This window comes from Mastigoproctus giganteus, chromosome 14 (genome assembly GCF_048544385.1).
Source record: "Mastigoproctus giganteus isolate SK-2022 chromosome 14, ASM4854438v1, whole genome shotgun sequence".
NCBI lineage: Eukaryota > Metazoa > Arthropoda > Arachnida > Uropygi > Thelyphonidae > Mastigoproctus > Mastigoproctus giganteus.
Window position 1 is genome coordinate 81,343,740 of NC_143588.1, and position 22,171 is coordinate 81,365,910.

A 22,171-nucleotide genomic window follows, 5' to 3' on the forward strand; every position below is an offset into this window, starting at 1 on the left:
TTAAAATCCCCCATTAGGAGACATTCTGATTTGCTGGCCCTCTGTATAGCTGTTTGGCATGCTCATCACAGTTATTAGGCCTATAACATACTCCTACTCTCAATTTTGTTTTCCCAGTGCTTTCATCACACCAGACTGACTGAACGTTGCACTCATCACTCATGTCAACTGGATGTACTGCCTTAGATTTAATAATATGCTTCTAAACTAAGAGCATAATCTCCTTCACCTCTCCTGTCTTGTCTGTCCTGCCTGCATACATTGTACACCCCATATTCAGCATCACTAAGCCGCCGTAGCCAAGTGGTCAATTTGGCGCCTCCGTAGCCAGGTGGGAAGGAGCAACAGTGCGTAGCACACGCTTCTTGATTAGACCGGGGTTCGAGCCCGTCACCACCAAATACAGAGGATGCGGGAAGGTCAGGGAATGACCACTGCACCGGAGCAATATGGCCTTAGTTGCTAATGCTCCTAAAAAACCAAAACAACAACAACTTCAAATTTATTTACAACTTCCCTAGCATTAGTGTACATCAGTGGTCTTTTAACTTTCAACATCTAGAGAACCCTTGTCTCTAAATATTATTTCTGCGGAATCCTGCTCAGTTAATGTGTTTTTAGGTACATAAATGACTTAATTTTTAGAATCATAATATGTACTTTAGTGAAACATTAATTATTATAATGGTGAGGAGAGGTAGGAGAAAGGGAAATATAATTATGAAAAAAACAAAAATTATAATTTTTGCGAAACTTCAGAAAATATCTCGTGAAACTTCAGGGTTCCATGGAACTCAGTTTGAGTATCACTGGTGTACATGCAAGTATACATGCACATGTTCTTACTCTTTGTTACCTTAGCAAGGGCAAATTTTTCTTTAATTTCCCTATTACAAAGAGAAATTTAGAAAGAATTTAAAATTATTTTTGCATGCTAATTGGTTTTGTACTAACACATAGTTTGTGCCACCAGGCTAATGTTTTGTGATGTAGTCCCATATTTTGAGACTGTCATAGACCAACACTGTAGAAGCTCAGAAATAGGTCCTACATGATAGTATAGTTGTTTTTCGACTTGCCATTTATTTGGAGAGTACTAAGTTCAATTCCCATCAATGGTTGGAGGAATTTCTAAATTCCTCTTTAATGAAGACTGTAACCAATCTCAGGCAGATGAAGTAGGGTTCCTTGTGAGTTCTGGGTTTTTAAGCAAATACAATATGCAAATTGGCCTGTGAACACTTGCGTTGTATATTATATCTTGTACAGATATAAAGACAAATACAGATATAATATATAAGATATAATATTTTACAGATATAATATATAAGCTCAATATTGTGTAAGTTGCTGATGCACCTTAAACCCCTAAAGCAGCAGCAGCGCAGAAGTAACATAAAACTGATTGTCTAGAATAAAATGAATTATACGTATTATTTCCATTAGATGGTTACTGTGTTAATTATATAACCATAGTGGTTATATAATTCAACCCATAACTTCAAAAACATTTTGAAGTTATGGGTTGGCTGAGTGGTAACTTATACTCCTAACTGCATTTTGAGTGTTGTCTTTTTGGTTTTCTTGTTTTTCTGGACAAAAATCCAAGTTTCTGGGAGAAAAAATATCATGCTACCTTTGCTCAAGATTTGACTAACTTGCTATGGTGTGGTAAATAAATAAAAAAAAAAAAAAAAAAAAACCCATAAAATTTCTTGCGTCATTGATGGGATTAAAACCAGACCTTTTCCACACAGTGTCAAAAGTTAGTATTTATAACTGTGCTACCCACAAGGGCATTGTTTTATGGATAGTTAAAGATAGCAGCGTCCACGTTTGTGCAAATGTAGCATATTAGTATGCAGCAATTCTACAAAAAGCTAAAAATGGCATCATTTTAGTTATATCTCATATTGTGAATACCTTCATAACGCGTTGCCATGATATTACACTAATTTGAATAAGTAACACTTCACCAATGGAGAAGGCTATTGTTACTTATTTTCATTGGATACTACCACCCAGACGGCACCGTTTCAGGGCTATTTGTATGTGTGTGGGATAATAACTACTATCCACTTGTCCCTATTAGACTTAGAAAAGCAAAAAGTAGAGGGGAAGTTATAGTAGGAGTGGAAGAAGAAAAGAAATGGTGTAGAAGAATGAAAGGGGGACAGTAACTCCTTCAACTCACACCACTCAAAAACTCATAAATTCCTCAAATAGGCAACTCTTCTCCAGTAGAGAAGACTGTTGTTACCTATTCTCAGAAACTCCGTGAATATCAGGCACCCCCTGGTGACCATTTGTTGGCCTTTCATCGGTGGGTGGGCAGGTACCCTGTGCTATTTGGCCCTTCTTTGGTGGGTGGGTGGTGGTAGGTACCCTGGTGATGCAATGATGATAAAACAGTTATGAAGTATAACTCCACAATATGAGAGATGCCTGATGGTGTATAAAGTGAATTCACTTTATACACATTTCGGTAATTGTAATTTCTTGTTCATGTGTTACTTTGAATCAAAAACTAAGATCATCAGTGTTTCATTTTTCCATACCTATAGATTGTGTACAGGACCAATTCTGTAAACAGTTGCCTTTTGATGAATTGCACATTTCAAAGAAATTTCATGATAAAGCAATATAACATAGTAATACCTAAATTTTTATGTTATGCAATTTTCTGTTTAATAACTTCTGTGGGTGTCTTTGAAATTATCTGTAAAGGGATCTGTGGACCATAAAAGGTTTGAGAAATGTTTGCACAGAAGGAAATTGTGGGAAAGTATAACCTTTTGCAAATTGTAATTGAATTTGGAATTAAGGAAAAGTATTACAGTAGAACCCTATTAAGAAGTTTTCCAAAGGAGTTGGAGGTTTAGAACTTTTTACGAGGGAAAACTTCTTAGAAGGGAAAATAACATAGGGGTATGAACTACACGAATAAAAATGAAAACACACACAGTTAAAAGTGATTTTTAAGTACTATTTCAGAATTTATAAATATTTTACTCTGATTTTGGGAAACATTTTTAAACTGAGGATTTCTAATTAATTATTAATTAATACTTAATATTTGTAGCTGTTAAAATAAAACTGCCAAGGAGGGATGAATAATTAGGGCCAGTATGGTAGATAGACAAAATTATGGTTATTCCTTAAAGAATTACCAAAAGACTTAAAAAGGTTTTAGGGCTGAAAGCCTCAGACTACGGAAAATTCACTAATTGAACAAGTTATTGCATATGATCATGTTAGTTCATAGTTAATAGTAATAAAAAGTAAAATCACTGAAGTAGGTGAAATGTCATTGTTTTGTTATATCTCATATTGTGGAATGCCTTCACAACAAGTTGGCCTGATATTGTACTACCTCGAATAAGCAACGCTTCATAGCATCATATTGTGTAGTTATACTTCATAACTATTCATAACTACACCATTCATATTGTGTAGTTATACTTCATAACTATTCATAACTACACCATTCATATTGTGTAGTTATACTTCATAACTATTCATAACTGCACCATTCATATTGTGTAGTTATACTTCATAACTAGGTTGTTACTTATTGTAACACCATAGTACCTACCTGTCCACCAACGAGAGGCCAACAAGCCTTGAAACGGCAGCATCTGGAGGAGCCTGATGATATCCTTTGTTACTGAGAATAGGTAGTCTTCCCTACTGGGGAAGCATTGCCTATTTGAAGGATTTATGAGACTGTAGTTTGAGGAATGACTGTCCCTTTCCTTTATCAGCAGCATTCTTCTTCTTCCTCTCCTACTATTACTTTCCTCCATCTTTTCTATGTCTAATAGGGAGATGTGAAGAACAGTGTTCATTATCCCATACACATTTACAAAAGGTGCTGTCTGGGTGGTGGCGATATCCACTGAAAATAAGTAACATTAGTCATCTCCACTGGTGAAATGTTGCTTATTTGCAGTAGTGCGATATGGACAACTCGTTGTGATGCTATTTCTCATACTTCGGTGATTTACTACGAACTAAAATGGTGCTATACACTAACTTGTTCGATTACCAAAATGTTTATATTGTTTGATATTTTTTTAATATAAAAATAAAGAATTTCTGTATTTAAAAAATGTATTATGTGGGAAAACTTCATTATAATAATACACTGTGTATTCTTTGTCATATACTTTTTATGCGGGAAAGCTCTTACATGGGAAAATAATACATTACAATATATGGATTTAAAATTGGGAATTAAGAAACCAAACCTAGTACAGGGGGAAAACTTCTTATGTGGGAATTTCTTATTCAGATTCTACTGTATATTGAAGTAATACATACTGCAAGAAATGTGTGGTAGTTATTATAAACATTTTTAATAAAAAAAAACTAAAATTAAAAAAAAAATTACTTTTGGTGCCCATATCTTTTGTGTTATTGTTTGTCGTCATTTCCACATAATTTATTTACATGGGCTATTAATCTTTGAGGTATGACAGTAAAGTAACCAGACTAATTCTGTAAAAAAAAATATATTTTATCATTAACCTTTAATAAGTGTTGTCACTATTGGGATAAAGGTGTCACAACTGAGGCAGGCACCTCAAATAAGGATATACTTTCCAGTTGTGATGGGATCTAGTTCTGAATATGTGAGTATGAAAATGCCTTTTCCTGGTTTTGGGTCATCTTTGAATTTTTCTCCTTAAAAGCACAATGTATCTGAGCCGTAGCATGCATTCTTTGTCCATTCTTTGAGTGGACTGTGGTTCAAGCCCGCTTGACCACTAAGTATGATTAACAATTGTATTCATGATTTATTGTGAACTTCTCTGACCTGGTGGTCAAGCTAGAGCATAAACAAGAACTTTTTTCCCAGATGTCCTAGTAACTCTGTGATGCCTTCAACATTTTTGTAAATCATTTTCTGGCATTCTGTTCTGTTATTAGTGCCATTATATTTCTCTGAATGTCTTCAAACAGATTCAAAATACTGTCCTTTCAAGGAGTTTTTCAATTTTGAGAACATGACAAAATTATATGAGTTAAGATCCAGTGGTTGATGTTCCCACACTGGAATTTATTATTATTTATTTTTGACTGAAAAACTTCCGAAGACTATATAAAGTGCATTGTCATGATTCAAAATGCATTTTGTCTAGCCAAAGATTGGACCCTTTTCAATGAAAGCACTACTATAGACATTATTCCAAAACTTGAAGGGATAATTGAAGGTTAACTGCTTGTGGAGGAACAAATTCCTAATGGATTTCTTTAGACACTTGTATATGAGATGTGGTGATAAAGCTTCTGGACTGGTGCAATAAAAAGAATACAAAGTGAAGGAGTTCAAAAACGGTTTTATTTTTATTCAAAGTAATCACCACCCGATTGAATGCACTTATTACACAGTTCTAAAAGTTTCTGAAAAGAGTCAGTGAAGGCATCCGAAGAGATAATGTTCAGTGCAACAGTTATATTTTTATTTTTCCTCAACATCTCGAAATCTCTTTCCTTTGAGGGCAGTTTTCACCTTGGGAAAGAGGAAGTCTGCTGGTGTTCAATTGGGAGAGTAGGGTGGATGGTTAACTTGTACAGTTTGTCAGAAATGTCCTCACAAGTGCAGAATGGGCAGGTCATTGTTGTGCATACAAGAACCAGCAGGAGAATGTAAAATCATCTCCTTATTCATATCCAACTAATCAGCCATCATTCTGAGGGTCAAATGACAATCTTGTGCCACAATTTCCCGAACTTTTGCACATCTCATTTCAAGATGTTGATGGATGCCCACTTCTTGGGCCACTGTGAACATCCATGTTTGTCTTTGAACTGCTTATACCATTCAAACACACTGGTATGATTTAAAGTTTCATCACCATAAACAGTTTTTAACATTTCATATGTTTCTAGGGCATAGTTCCCAGTTTAAAGCAAAATTTGATATTTGTTTGTTGCTCCATTGCAAAATTCTGACAAAGCTGATTGTTACTTGCAACTTATCAGTCTACTGGACAATCTCTGTACCACCATTTGTTGGAGGAAGTTTGAACTACACCATATTGGTGAGTATGGGCTTGGCAGACCCAGGGTCCTGAGCTGGATATCACCATTCTTCTCTTTCTTGGTGATTCCAATGTTTCTCTCTCTCTCAGGGTAATTCGAATTTTTTTTTAGCTGGTGCACCATAAGCCTCAGGCTTCCTTGCACCATATGGCTAATAATAATAATACCACTTTTGTTTATTTTCAAACTCATTGAACATCACCACAACAGTAGCAGTCCTCCTGGAACTTTATTTCCAAACCTTGTATATAAAAAAAAAAGACTTCTGGAATTGATTACTAGCAATGTTTCCAAGCAACAGAAGGGATATTGATGTATGTATAAATCAGAAGGAAAGTACCTTGCAGGTAACTACAAGGTACTTTCTTTCACTAACCTTTAACATGTACCTTGCAGGTACATGTTAAAGGTTAGTGATAGATACAGTATATATTTTAACAATATTAGCTGGTTACATTATTGTCAACCTTGTATCTAAATGTTTTCCAGATTGGTTTCCTTCTGCTTAGAAATAAACAGACTCATCAACAGTTTGTTTATTTCTAAGCATTTTAGTGGTGGAAATACATTTTAACAGTAATTAGCATTATGAAATGAAAGATTATTACTATTCTGAATTTAGGAAACAAGTGTCATTAAAATCTTGAAATGTTCTTGTTTATACTCTGGCACCACCACCAGGTCAGTGGAGTTTACAATAAATCAATCAATACAAATGTCAATCATATTTAGCAGTCATGGGCCTGAACTCCGGTCCACTCAAAGAGTGTGTGCTACGGCACTCCCGCTTCTTTTGTGCAGACTTTGCATTCTAGACTGCAAAGGTATTTATTATTGCCTGAAACAATTATTAAAAACAAATTATTTATTGCCTGAAACAGTACATTTCCTAAAAAAAAAAAGTATTATACAGTAGTATGCATAACAGAAAGAGAAAGTCTGTTTACAAGACCGAATATATACACTATATACAATATTACATAAGGGAATAATGATAAGGATCAATTTATAATTAAGTTTTGTTTGCATTAAAAATAACATCAACAAAGGAAAATGATATTTAACGAGAACAAAGTTGCTAATAATCGAGCAATGACATATGATTAGCTAGAAAGGGATTTCCAGAAATGGAAGTAAGCATTTTTTTAAAACTTTTCTGACTTATTTCTTCCATTTTTAAGCATTTTTTTAAAACTTTTCTGACTTATTTCTTCCATCTTCAGTTCAAAGGCTCTTTTTACTGGGTTTCCTCTCTCTCTCTTCTCTGTACATAGCCAAACAGTTTAATCTCATCCTTCCTATCCTACATTATCTTATCTGTGTCAAGCACAAGTTTTGAATAATTTCTGCTTTTCTCAATAATCAAATTCATACTAAAAGGAGAACAATTTGATGCTGTAGAGGTCATCAAAAGAATTATGGTTGTGGTCAGCTAAACTTGTTTAAAAAATGTTTCCAACAGCTCCATAAGCAATCTCACAAGTATGTATATGTTCAGTGTAATTTCTTTAAAAAATGGTATGTGCTAGTATAGTACCAGCATTCTATAGTACACTGCACAAATGTGAATTTCATAAGATCTAGTCTGCTGTTGCCCCCTAAGTTTTGCCCTCGGGTTCTTGCCTCACCCACCAATGAGAATATTCCTCACTCATTTATTTTACTAATCCTTCTCAGGGCCTTAAACATGTCAGTCAAATCCTCTCCAAGGGTACCTAGTTTTGCTTCTTTGCACCTTCTCTAGAAGTTCTGTATCCCTTGATGCTTAAGTTCTGCAAATTGCAGTGGCTGGAGACTAGGCACCTGCACGGTGATCTGATTGAGGTGTATAAGGGTTCAGCGCGCTCAACCCTTGAATGGGTTGAGCACGCTGAATTCTGATGGGATCCTTCCACTTGTTCAGATTATGAACCTAAGGGGGCATAAATTCAAATTAAGAAAAGACAGATGTGCGGAAATTTGCCTTTAGCCAGCGGGTGGTTAATTGCTGGAACAAACTTCCATCTCTCATTGTGGAAGTTGATAGGCTAAATAAATTTAAGGAAGAACTGGACAGGCATTTGGAGGGAATGGTGTGTTTTTTTTTTGGGCTGATGCTGCATAAGTTCATTCACTTGCTTTCTTGCATCACATGCCACTACTACTACTACTTTTTGCCTTGATACAGTATTCCAAGTGTGATTTCACTATCATCTTATAGAGAGGATTAATGACCTCTTTCAAAATTCTGTTAAACCATAGATAGAATATAATATACTTTTCTTTTCTTGCTATCTGTTTACTCTGCATATAAATCCCATGCTTCTCTATCTTAATCCCCAAATATTCTCATCATGAACATCGTTTAATTCCTTTCCCCTAGCCTATAAACCACTCCAAACTTTCTGTTGCCCAAGTGCAGTTACACCTTGCATTTGATAGCATTTCATATCATACTTGCTATTGGTCTGAAAGCTTTTGAAGTAACACAGCTGGGTTCTGATCATTAACCACCTTCCCAAATTTCAAATAGTCAGCAAAATTTGACAGCTTCTCTTGTATTCCCTCATCGATATCATTTAGGAAGATGAAAAAACAAGAGAGGTCCAAGCACTGATTGTTGAGCGAATCCATTTGTTACTCTCATTCCCATTCGAAGAATATATTGATTGCTGGAACAGACTTCCATCTGTTGTTGTGGAAGTTGATAGCCTAAATAAATTTAAGGCTGAGCTGGGCAGGCATTTGGAATGAATGGAGGGGTGAACTGGGAGTTTTTTTTTTTTTTTTTGGCTTATGCTGCATAAGCTTTCTTTCTTGCTTGCATCGTATGCCTCTACTAATGCTATTGCCCATTTCTTACCACTCCTTGTTTCTTATCTTTCGTGTAACCTATAATCCGGTGATGTTTCTTTCCTGTTATTATTATTATTATTAGCCATATGGTGCAAGGAAGCCTGAGGCTTATACTGCACCAACCAAAAAAAAAAAAAAAAAAATTCTGAATTACCCCGAGAGAGAAGGGAATCACCAAGAAAGAGAAGAATGATGATATCCAGCTGAGGACCCTGGGTGTGCCAAGTCCATACTCACCAAATGTGAGCCCCTGGAGTTCTCTTGACCTCAAATTTGTAGACCTTCTCATGAAAAACCAGATCAAAAGCCTTATTAAAATCCACATCTGTATAATGTCAAAGTTGTTTCTTGTGTTCAATTGCTTTATAACCAGTTGAAGCAGTATAGCTGGTTACATCTTGCTTGACAGCTTCATAATAGTAATTTACCAGATTATCAGGCAAGATCTCCCCTTTAAAAAACCACACTGAGACCCATTTATTGGTGCTGTATTGGTTCTTCAACCTAGACTCCATAATCTTACCAACCACAGAGCTTTTTTTAAAGCTTTCTTAATTCTAAAATCTTGTTTTCTAATTGGCTCAGTCCTGGAATTTAACTTTCAAACCTTGTAAATCGTACTCCTCTGCAAAAGCAGGTCCTCTGAATAGTGGGTTTGTCATTCATTTAATATGAGATCATTGAAAACTGGTGAATTTTTAAAGGCATCTCATCAGGAGCCGATGTAGTTAGCTGATTTAAGGCAAAGGGAATAAGGTTCTACCCTGTGAGTTATTCCAGGTTTTTCACCCTGCACAACATGCAGATCAGCCCAGGATCTACATTTGCATAAACATAATATTAGATAAACAACATGAATTAATTGGCCCAACAAATTGGTTTATTTATATGCCAAGAAACTCCTAGTTAACCAAACAACTGACTGACTTATCATTAAGCCCTGCTTGCTGTTTTAGACCGAATCCCATTTATCAGCTTCCTCAGCCATTGCTCATCTCATTTGTCTTACTTATTTGTTCTGCAGTTTCTTCCACTTCAAAAGTGGTACTTGTGCATATATTTGTTTTAATATTCCTTGTGAGAGACTTCCTGATCTGGGCGCCTCCGTAGCCAGGTGGGAAGGAGCAGCAGTGCGTAGCACACGCTTCTTGATTAGACCGGGGTTCGAGCCCGTCACCACCAAATACAGAGGATGCGGAAAGGTCAGGGAGTGACCACCGCATATCCCGGAGCAACATGGCCTTAGTTGCTAATGCTCCTAAAAACCAAATAACAACAACAACTTCCTGATCTAGAATCTTCTTAGGATACTCAACTATTGGCAGTGATAAGGCAATTCTCTCCAATTCTTTGGTTAGAAAATCATTTACTATTCTTTGAGACTCATTTTGCTTGGTTACCTAATTCTGCAACTGTATTCAACATAGGGTTTTTCTTTGACTAGTGCATTTGAAGAGGTAGAAATTTCAGCTATCCCTTGAGACATAACAGAGAAAATAAGAAAATAAATTTGATAATTTTTTGAAAAAAAAGAACTCTGGATTTCATATTTGAAGGAAAATACTGTAGTTGACAAGTAATAGCTTCAAAGAAATAAAATATAATTCAATTAATTGTGATAAAGTCAAAATAGTATGAAGATGTCAGTTCATATAATATTATTTTGGTGCATATTTAGCACTGTTTTATTGTGCGTGTTACCCATTGTCTAGTCATTAGCAAATTACCACCCATGTTTTATTACCTTAGTTAGTGTGACGCACTTTTTTATTTTAATTTCTGAAAAGTAATTGTCACGTTTGACATCGAAATACCTGGACCTGCTTTTGTTAAGCAGTCAGGTGAAAAAACCTCAGATGTGAAATATAATTGTATTTCCTTTTATCTATGTACTGAAGTTTAAAAGGACAAACAGTACTGTGAATGGGCATTTCGATGAATTAAACTAGTGAGGTTAACTGCTTTTGAAGTACAATGCAGCAGGTTTTAATTTTCTACTGTATTGCATGGAAAAATGTAACGTTGATAATTGGAAAATTGGTTTTCGTGGGAACTTGCAAAATATGTAATGCAATGTATGTAGTATTAAAGATTTATGTATTTTTTAATATTTCATCTTTAAAAGTATCAGATGAAAGGAAAGTATGCAGTGGGTGCTGTTGCTATGAAACAGCAGATTTGTCATTTCATAGAAGTGAAGACAAAACTGATAGCACTTTGTTGAAGCACTGTTGAAGGCTGAAATTGGAAGGCAATTTGGACCGTGCTCATACATCTGTACAGCAGTTCTTAAAGAAAAGACTAGAATCAGTGCCAAAATTAACAGCACAGCCTCATTGCACTTTAAAAGAAAAAGTTATAAGAAAATGTGTAAGATGTGATCAAATGTGTACCCTGTGCCTTTAAACCTGTCACCATTCAGATTTTGAATCTTTTTTTGGACAGTGAAAGACCAACATGGGGAGGAATCCAAGGAGGAAAGTTTCAGCACAAGTAAGGGTTGGTTGTTGTATTTTGAGGAGTAGCTTGAATAACATAGGGTACATGGTGAAGGTGCTGATGAACAGACATCTGATTTTCCCAAGAGGCTTGCAGAAACCATTGAAGAGGGAGGCTGCTGTTCCAGAAAAGTCTTCACTGTTGTGAGACTGGTTTTTTTTTTTTTTTTGAAAGAAGATAACTTTAATAACCTGTACAGCCTGGATGAAAAATCTGTTCCTGCTTTTAAAACAGGAAACACCATGCTAAGCCGTTTGCTTGGATCAATTGCTGCAGATGATTTCATGCTGGTACCCTTGCTTCTTTATCATGCTGAAAACCCAAGGGTACCCTTGGGTTTTCAGCATGATAAAGAAGCAAGTATTATGTAAAGGTAGACTTCCTGTTAACCAACCCACACACTAAGATGTGATTACTTTTTTTAAGTCATATTACATGATCATAACTTGTGCCCAGGATCTGACAGCAGCAAACCAAGATTGAACCCTGAAAGATTTTGGAAAGGATTAAATGTTTTGAATTATAATGATGCAGTGAAAAATACTGGGGAGTCTTGGATGGAAGTTAAAAAAAAAATCCTACCTTAATTGCACCCGAAGAACATTGTGACCAGAAATCTTGTCTGGTTTCCTGGGATTTGAAGGTCAAATTGGAGAAGCTGATGTTCTGGAAATGGCTGATCAACTGCAGTTGGAAGATCAAGCAGAAATAACTTTTCTTCTCATTTTTAGGAATGAACCACTGAAGATTTGTCTTCCTGGAGAGAAGTAGAGGAAGTCAGCTGATCGCACTCCCATTTTTGGACAGTCTGTCACAATGTTCAATGACAATTAAATAGATGCACAAGGACTTCAAATATTTAGAAGCTGCCATGGTGATGTTCAAGAAAATGAACCCCAACTTGGAATGTAGCACCAAGATGAACAATGTGATATTCAACTAATTGTGACTTTAAAAGAGTTGTTTACTTTGTGGGTTATTTCCACCAAAAGATAACTACAAATTGTCACATCAGGGGATCCTGTTTTCCACCAAAATTTCCACAAAATTTCCACCAAAAGATAACTACAAATTATCACATCAGGGGATCTGTTACACTGTTAACCAAGGAGCACAGGTTCCAGAATGTGATACTGTTGATAAATATAATAATTGTGGTGTAATGATTTAGTAATTTGTAGTTATCTTTTATTAATGATGTGTGATGCTTATAGATTGCTTCTCACTGTAAATTACACTTGTTAGAGTAATCTACAGTGAGAAGCGAGCAGCTAAGCAAACTTCTCTGGACACATTCAAAAAGGAAATGATCTTCAATCTCTCCAAAAGATTCCTCAAAGATGTAAAAGAAAATCTCCCCAAAAATTCCCTTCCAGATGCCATAATCATGATTAAGGTGTTCCTTTACTTCTTTGACTGCAAATATAGTGTCTGACGTTTGGGTCCAAATCAAGTCAGAACTTTAAGAAGGATCAAAGTAAGGACTTCCAAACATTATTACAGTATTATACTTTACACATGATTGAAAATTAATTAAATGTGTGCTCATTGTATTCATGTATATAAAAAGTTGCATTGCAGATCTTTGGTCAGGAAAGTAATCCCCTGTTTCATCATTTCATGGGAAGGCTAGTTTTGACTTATGGCATTTTTCTTGGACTGGTCATACATCTGAAAATCAACTGTACATGTAAATATTCGTAAACTTGATTTTTTTTTTTTTTTTTTTGCAGTGTAGACAAAATTGATGGCCAAACAGATGTTGAAGATATTTTATTTGATATGTTCAAGACATCTGATGATACGGTGTTAGTGGGAAAATTCCTTGGAGTAAGTTCCTTGAATTCTTTTTTTTTTTTTTTCATTAATTTATGTAAAAATTTAAAATACTATAATATCTTAAAAAGAGTTATTTTATTATTAAGAAGCATTATGCTGAATTATACTCTAGTTAGTATAATTAACCTTATGGCATAAAATCTGTGGAAAATAAAGACATTATTTTCCTCATGTTGCCTTTGAAACATTTTCTTGGTATGATTCATACTTTTTTCTCCCTGGAAGATTAGCTTACCTATTTCAGTAATATTTTCAGGTTAATGGTTGCCTTGCTACTGCAATATCAACCAAGTGAGTGAAGGTCACCTGTTCATTGTTTCCCCAACTTGAAAAGTATTCTCTCTATAAGAACATATATGTCTCTGTTTCAAATGCATATTGTTTCAAAACCTCAAACTTCTTAATAAAATTATGTATGAAGGATATAATTGACTACTTTGTGGAGACTTGAAATTTCTGTTTTGTGTGTGTCGTTGTGTCAACAATCACATTACACTAAAATGCTGTCTGGGTATTGGTTAAATTGGCTGAAGTCTGATTGCCTAACATAGGGCCTGTTATACATTACTAATATAAATTAGAGTTAATTTGTAAGGGCTTTAACAAGGATGTTATTACTTCAAATATTTTTGAACTCAGTTTTCAAGTTTATCTGATGTGAAATTCAGAGATTCCACTTCCACTGGGCCACAGATAAAAATTTGGAGCAATTTGAAGGAATGATATACACTGAAAAAAAAAAAAAGTAATGGTTGACTTTAAAAATGTTATTTCCTAAAGGGTTACTTACTTTTTGGGGAACAAGAAAGATGTCAATTATACAAATATTGTTGAAAATATGCCCAGTAAATTTTGAAAATTGGGAGGTAAAATGAGCATGAAAGGTCATTTCTTACATTCCCACAGACTTTATTTTGAAAATTGATTCCATCAGCAAGGAACAGGATGAGTAATATAAGATATAACTGAGATATAAAATAGATTGGAAGGTGGTACATAAACATGCTGACTGATTATTAGTAGTGCAAATGATGCAAGAAAGTAAGTTTATACAGAATCAAAAAAAAAAAAAAAACAGCCATTTGTCGAGCCATCCGAAATTTAATTACAATTGCACAAATAGAAATTCAGTAAAGATAACTTTTTTACATATCATATAGGCTGAATATTCTGTTTATTGCTTTGTACTGATTGGAGGAATGAATGGACAACATGGCAGATGTGCAGAAATGAAATGTTCTTGGTTTGCTTGTGAAAATCGTTACTTTTTGAGGGGCACTTTTTTTTTTGCCATCAGTTTCCTAATTATGAAAATTGTGGATTATTATGAAGTGTGTCAGTAAAGTTCCTGGACTGGTGCTGTTGTGGTCATGTTTGAAACTAAATAGAAGTCATGTTGTAGCTCAAACTTCCTTCTACAGATGGTACAGAGATTGTCCAGTAGACTAACAGGTTGCAAGTAACAACCAGTTTCATTAGTGTTAACATTCCATATCACAACTTTAAAATGGAGCAATGAACGGATATCAAATTTTGCTTTAAACTGGGAAAATCTGCAACAGAAACATATGAAATGTTAAAAACTGTTTATGGTGATGGAATGGTAAATCATGCCAGTGTATTCGAATGGTATAAGCAGTTCAAAAATGGACATGAGGATATTCATGATGAACCAAGTTGTGGGCATTCATCAACCTCTTGAAATAAGAACTGAGTTGCAGATGGTTTTGGAAATTGTGGCAAGAGATTGTTGGTTCGCAATCAGAATGAAGGCTGATGAGTTGGATATGAATAAGGAGATGATTTGTCAAATTCTGCATGAAAATTTAGGGAAAATTTTGAAAGGTCTGCAAAATTTGTGCAGCATAGCCTCACAGATCAGAAACAGTGAAGAGACTTCATTCAGACTTGTCAAGACAATCCTAATTTCATTGACTGTATTGTCACTGGATATGAGTATTGGGTGTTGCAGTACAACCCAGAGATGAAGTGTCAAAGCATGCAGTGGACTTCAATCTCATCAACAAGGCCTGAAAAGTTTCATTTACAGAAGTACAGAATCAAGCCAATGATGATAATGATTTTTGACAAATGCATGTGATTCACAAGGAATTTGTACCTGGAGGAAGGGAGGGAGAGAGAGAGGAGAGAGAGCCAATACTGCATTTTATGTACAGGTGCTTCAAAGACTGTTGAAGCATATTTTGTAGGTGAGGCTGCAGTTTTGCAGGAAGGACAACAAGTTCTTGTTGCATGACAATGCCCCAGTCCATTCTGCACTTGTTGTGAAGACATTTCTGATGGAAAGTGGCACTATACAGATTAACCATCCACCCTATCTCCTGATCTAGCATTAGTGGACTTATTCCTGTTTCCCAGAGCAAAACTGCCCTCAAAGGAAAGAGATTTCTGGATATTGAGGACATAGAGAAAAACGTAGCCACTAAACTTTTAGAACCGTGCAGCAATAGGTGCATTCAGTCAGGTGGTGATTATTTTGAATAAAAATAAAACCATTCTTCAAACAGGCCTCTGAGATTGGGTATATTCATATTGTAGTTTTAAGGATTTTTCACCAACCTTATGTTTTTCTCCAACATAAGGTTGGTGAAAAACATTTAAAACTACAATATAAAAATAAAACCATTTTTGAACACCTTCACTTTGTGTTCTTCATTATTCAAATAGCAATAATAATAGTAGTAGTAGTAGCAAATGATTCAAGAAAGCAAGCTTATATAGCATCAGCCAAAAAGAAACAAAAAAAAAAAAAATGGTGCATGTGCTGAGCACACAGTAGATGGTTTTATGTGAAACATCCTTGGCTTGGAAGAGGTTAGCAAAATCCAAGCCAATAGCATAATTACCCATTTGATTGTAGCCATTTGAATGGCTACAATCAAATGCATCTTTCAAATGACAGCTGCAAGAAATATGATTGCAACAATACAAGTATTTGATTAAAAATACTTGTATTGTTGCAGTGTTTGATTACAAATGATTGTATTGTTGCAACCATACAAGTAGGGTTACAGCAATACTAGTTACGATAATTCATCTCTGGCAGAAGCTGCAGATGTCACTTCCATGTCGCATTTTTTGTGACCGATCAGATTTTATCGGTTGAGGTGTCCCCAAGGATGTTTCACATCAAAGACTACACACTTCACCCATCCATACTATCCATGAATTTGTCTAGTTCTTCTTTGAATTTGTTCAAACGATCCACTTCCACGACAACAGATGGAAGCCTGTTCCAACAATCACCCACCTGCTGGCTGAAGGCAAACTTCAGCACATCTATCCTGCAACCATCCTTCCTCAACTTAAATTTATGTCCCCTCATGTGTAGTCTCAGCAAGAGCAAGAATGCCATTCACATTCAGCTTACTCAATCCATTCAAGGCCTTAAACACCTCAGTCAGATCATCCTGCAGGTGCCTAGTTTCCAGAAGCTGCAGTTTGCAGAACTGCAGCATTTCTAATTAAGAGCACCCTTTTTTCTCCTTCACCAATTTGGCTTTCCATTCTCTGCACCTTTCCAGCAGATCTACATTCTTCCTAAAGTGAGGCCTCCAGACCTGTATACAATACTCAAGATGCAGCCTAACCATGGCATTGTACAAAGGGATAATCACCTCCTTATCTCTGCTAGCGAAGCTTCTGTATATTATTGACAAAATCCCATAAGCCATTCTGGTAGCATGTCTTCACTGCTCAGAGAATTTTATATCTGACTACAGAGTTACATCTAGATCTTTTTCATTTTCCACTGCTTAGAATGACCTTGCATTTGTCAGTGTTAAACTTCAACTGCCATTATTCAACCAATTGACCCAATTTTCCTAGATCTTGTCTAACTATCCTGCCAACCTTTGTATCATTTGCAAAATTTGATGTTAAGCCTGATATACCTTCATCAGTATCATTAATAAATATTGAAAACAACGATGGACCCAGCATTGAACCCTGGTGGACTCCACTGATAACGTTAGTTCACATTAGTGCCCATTGATAACCACTCTGTCTCCTTCCACTTAACCATCCCTTTATCTATAGCAGTAACTTGCCCTTAATGCCACATAGGTGGTAGATGACTTTCATCAACCGGTGAAATACCACCACTTTGCTTATTGGAGGCTTGAAGTGGTAAAACCCATGTTTAGTCTCTAGAGCAAAGTTTCCGGCATTCCCCTCCCCCCATACTTCTCCTTCAACCCATGCACGATACTAAGTACTATAGGTTTTGATACCTTTCGTGTTTGAGGTTTTCATAAAAAAAAAAAAAAAAAAACGTTTTTTCAGCATTTTTTTTTATATACAACAGTTTCAATAGCTTTCCCGAAATCCAAGTATATGATATCAAAATTATCATTTGCATCTAGTTCCTTGGTCACTGCATCATAGTAACCTATCAGATTGGTTAGACAAGACGTCCACTTAACAAATCCACATTGGCGCATAATGGCCTTTAGCTGCCGTTGCGCCATAAAACCTCCAACAACAACAACATTCCCACATCTCCAGTCTGCAGGGCCTCCCTTGAATTCAAGGATGCTCATAATTATGGCTAAAGGTTTGCTTATTCTCTTTGCTGCCTTTCTTAGTATAATTGGATAGATCCCATCCATCAGAGCTGCCTTTTATGTTCAGCTTCAACGATTCCTCTTCCACTTTTCTTTCAATTATTACAAAGTAATTTAGCATCTCAGGAGTTAGATAAACTTTTTGGCATCCCCCCCCCCTAAAGAATTCCTCATGTGTGAATGTTGATGCAAAATACCTATTCAATTTGTCAGCAACTTGAGCAAGATCATCAACAGTTAACCCATTGACATTAGTGATTCAATCCCTTCCTTCTACTGTTAAATTTAAGCATAGAAGGCTTTGCTGCTTTTCTTTGTCAGAGACTTCTCATAATCTTCCTTAGCTTGCCTAACCTCCTTTGTGAATTGATTACAGACTAGTTTGTCTACCATAGCTTTCTGAATCACCTGATAATTTATGTGCATCCCATGCACTTTTCTTCTCTGCTATGCATCTCAATAGTTCATCTGACATCCATTTAGTTCTAAGCCTTGAACAGTATTTCTTCATTGGTATGAAAAGCTGAGTAGCTTCTATGATTGATTCCCTGAATGAATTACTCCCATTTAGAATTTCTGTTGGTAATGTCATCAATTCACAATGCATAGAATTTCAAAACTGTCTGAGACTACTGTAGCCATCCTTATGAAAACAAAAGCTTTTCCTTTTACCTTTGAGAGTAGTTATGTCTTTAATTAAATTCTTCACTAGTTCACTGTGATCACTGCCACTTGCTGGGCCATTAAGAATCTGCAGATTCTTCTTAAGCATCTAGAATCACTGCTGATAACCAGTTCAAGAATATTACTTTCCTTTGTTGCCTCTCAAGCATGCTGCTGTAGAAAGGTCATTCAAGATATCTACAAAAGTCTTGCTAGTGTGTGAGTGACCAAGCCACAAATTCCAGTCAATGCCTGGAAAGTTAAAATCCCCATTATAAGATATTCTGATTTACTGTCCCTCTCTATATCTCTGTATAGCTGTTTGGTATTCTCATCATAGTTATTAGACCTATGACATACTGCTACTCTGAATTTTGTTTTACCAGTGTTGATATCACACCAAACTGACTACTGAACATTGCACTGGTCACCAACGTCAACTGGATGCACTGCTTTAGATTTAATGTTTCTTAACTGAGAGCATATCCCCTCCACCCTCCTGCCCTGTCTTTCCTTCCTGTATACATTGTATTCTCCATATTCAAATTCAGCATCACTTATGTCTGAGTGACACCATGTCTCTGCTACCCTCTACATATCTCCATTTGATAACTTAATCAGTACTTTATATTCGTCAAGTTTACTCCTGACATTAGCGTACATCCAAGTACATGTGCATGTTCTTACTCTTAGTTAACCGTACACAGCCCAAGTATTCATTTGTTCCATCGTGACCTCCAACAGGGCTTGAAATCCCTGACACCTTGCTTTCCAGGCTGCTGCATTTTCCAATAGAAACAGTGCAAGAATTACTTTCACCTCTACCTGTGGCTCTGGTTAATCTAGTGGTTTTCTGATCCACCTATCACTGCCTCGATAGCATCAGCAATTATTCTTGCACTCCTTCTATTTAAATTATCCCATCCCTGTATAAACAGTATCTCCTGTTAACAAGCACAGATCACACCGAGGAAAATACTAATGTGTGAGCACCTTCCCTCCAGGGTTGAATTGACTGACAAGGCTCTCAACGTGTACTTCCTCTCATCCTGTCTGGGCAGAATTGCAGATACTTTCAAATTCAGTCATATCTCGCATCTTTTCCACAACATTGCCCTGTACTTATTAAGTAAGTCTTGAGATCTCCTACTCTTAATAATTAGTGCCAACCCGTACAATATCACCTTTTGTGCCCTTACAAGATGATATCTGCCATACAATGTCATCTATTTTTGTCCCTGGCAGACATATCCTGGTCCTATTCCACCTATCCTTCTTGCACGGTATATTTTCCTTTTCCTTGACAGTTTTTTTTATTGCACTATTTTTTATTCCACTGGGAATTTTATTTCCGTACTGGTGTGGAATAAAAATATCACAAAAAAAATCACACCTTGTATATTAATTGGACCCAACACTGAGTCCCTCAGGGTTCAGTGTTGGGTCCATTGTTGTTTTCTGTATTTATAAATGATATTGATGATGGTATATCAGGCTTAATGTCCAAGTTTGCAGACGATACGAAGGTTGGCAGAGTTGTTAATGGCACTAATGACAGTACACTGCTGCAACAGGATCTAGAAAAGTTGAGCAGATGGGCTGAGAGGTGGCAAATGAAGTTTAACATTGACAAATGTAAAGTACTACATATTGGAAGCAGTAATCCCAGAGTAACGTATCAACTCTGTGGTACCACACTGACAGTGGTAGAGAATGAAAAGGACCTGGGGATAATTGTGCAGGCAGATATGAAGTTTTCTGAGCAGTGCAGATGGTCTGCAAGAGTAGCTCATGGTGTCTTGTCAATGATATACAGGAATTTTTCTAGCAGGGATAAGGAGGTGATTATCCCCTTTGTCTCCCCCCTGCTAGCTTGGGGGGAGACAAAGATCAATAGATTGACAGTAGCCACTGGCAGAGGTGAAAGAGATTCTTGCACTGCTTCTATTAGAATGAGCAGAAGCCTGAAAAACAAGATGCATGGTATTTCAGAGACTGCTGGGAGCCATTGCGGTACAAGTAAACACATGGGTTGTGTTAGGGTAGCTAAGAATAGAAACAGGTGCAGGTATACTTGCGTGTACACCAATGCTAGGAGTTTAGTAAATAAATTTGATGAATTTGAGGTATTGCTCAAAACATCAAAGGCAGATATTGTTGGGATATCAGAGACGTGGTGTCACACAGATATAAGGGATGCAGAACTGCAATTTGGGGAGTACAACGTCTACAGAAAGGATAGACAGGATAGGAAGGGGGGAGGGGTTATGCTATTAGTTAAGAAACACATAAAAACCAAAGAAGTGAAGCCAGTCGACATCGCTGGACAGTGCAGTGTTGAGTCAGTTTGGTGTGACATAAGCATTGGGAGATCAAAATTGAGAGTAGGAGTGTGCTATAGGCCTAATGACTCTGATGAGTATAATAAGGAACTGTACAGGGAAATAGAGTGGGCCAGAAAATAAGAGAGTCTTATAATGGGAGATTTTAATTTCCCAGATATTGACTGGAATTTGGGGGCTGGTTACTCACACACTAGCAGGGCTTTTGTGGATTTATTGGATGATTGTTTTCTACATCAGCATGTACGGGAGGCAACTAGAGGGAGTAATACTCTTGATTTGATTATCAGCAGTGATTCTTCATGCATTAAGAATCTGCAGATAAATGAACCACTAGGTGGCAGTGATCACAGTGTGCTGAAGTGGGAGTTACTGAAAGAGGTAACTACCATTAGGGGTAAAGGGAAGGGTTATTGCTTCTGTAAAGGCGACTACGATGGACTGAGACAGTATTTAAATTCTATACAGTGGGACCAACTGATGATGTTACCAACAGCAAATTCAAAATGGGAAGCATTCAAAGAACTTATCTTGGAAGCTACTAGGCTTTACATACCAACTAAGAAATATTGTTCAAGGTTTAGGCCAAAATGGATGTCAGATGAACTAATGAGGCATATGGCAGAGAAGAAAAATGCATGGGATACTTACAAATTAACACATGACACAGAAGCCTATGATAGATACAAGTTGATATGCAACCAAGTTACAAAGGAGGTTAGGCAGGCGAAGGCAGATTACGAGAAATCCTTGGCAAGGGATGCAAAGAAAAACAGCAAAGAGTTCTTTACTTATGTAAACTCTAGAAGGAAGGGGATGAATCAGATTGGTCCACTTGATATTGATGGGTCAACTGTTGATGATCCTGCTCAGGTAGCTAACAAACTAAATGAATATTTTGCATCGACATTCACACATGAGGAGTTATTCAGCAAGGGGAATGCCAGAGGTGTATTCAACTCTAGCAGTAAGCTACAGAATCTTGAAATAACTGGGAGTAAAGTGGAGGAGAAACTGTTGAAGATAAACACAAGAAAGGCACCCGTGGTGGATGGGATCTATCCAGTTATATTAAAGAAGGCAGCAAAGGAAGTAAGCAAACCCTCAGCCATAATTATGAGAGCTTCCTTGGACTCAGGGGAGGTACCCATAGACTGGAAATGTGCAAATGTGACCCCAATTCACAAAGGAGGATCAAAGGCTGACACAAGTAATTATAGACCTGTGAGCTTAACTTCTGTTTCAGGAAAATTAATGGAGGCACTGGTTAAAGAAGCACTGCAGGATCATTTAGACAAGACTTCAGTTATAGCTCAGACACAGCATGGTTTTGTTAAGGGGAAGTCTTGCCTGACCAAC

General features: G+C 36.5%; 1 protein-coding gene across 1 annotated transcript in view; it reads left to right on the top strand.

The window, feature by feature from the left end:
* Positions 1–22,171, top strand: part of GLS (glutaminase) — a 207,017-nt gene that overhangs the window by 16,885 nt on the left and 167,961 nt on the right. The window contains exon 2 of the mRNA XM_090388434.1: positions 13,116–13,212. Coding sequence (XP_090244560.1) covers positions 13,116–13,212 — 97 coding nt within the window. The remainder of the gene's footprint in view (positions 1–13,115; positions 13,213–22,171) is intronic.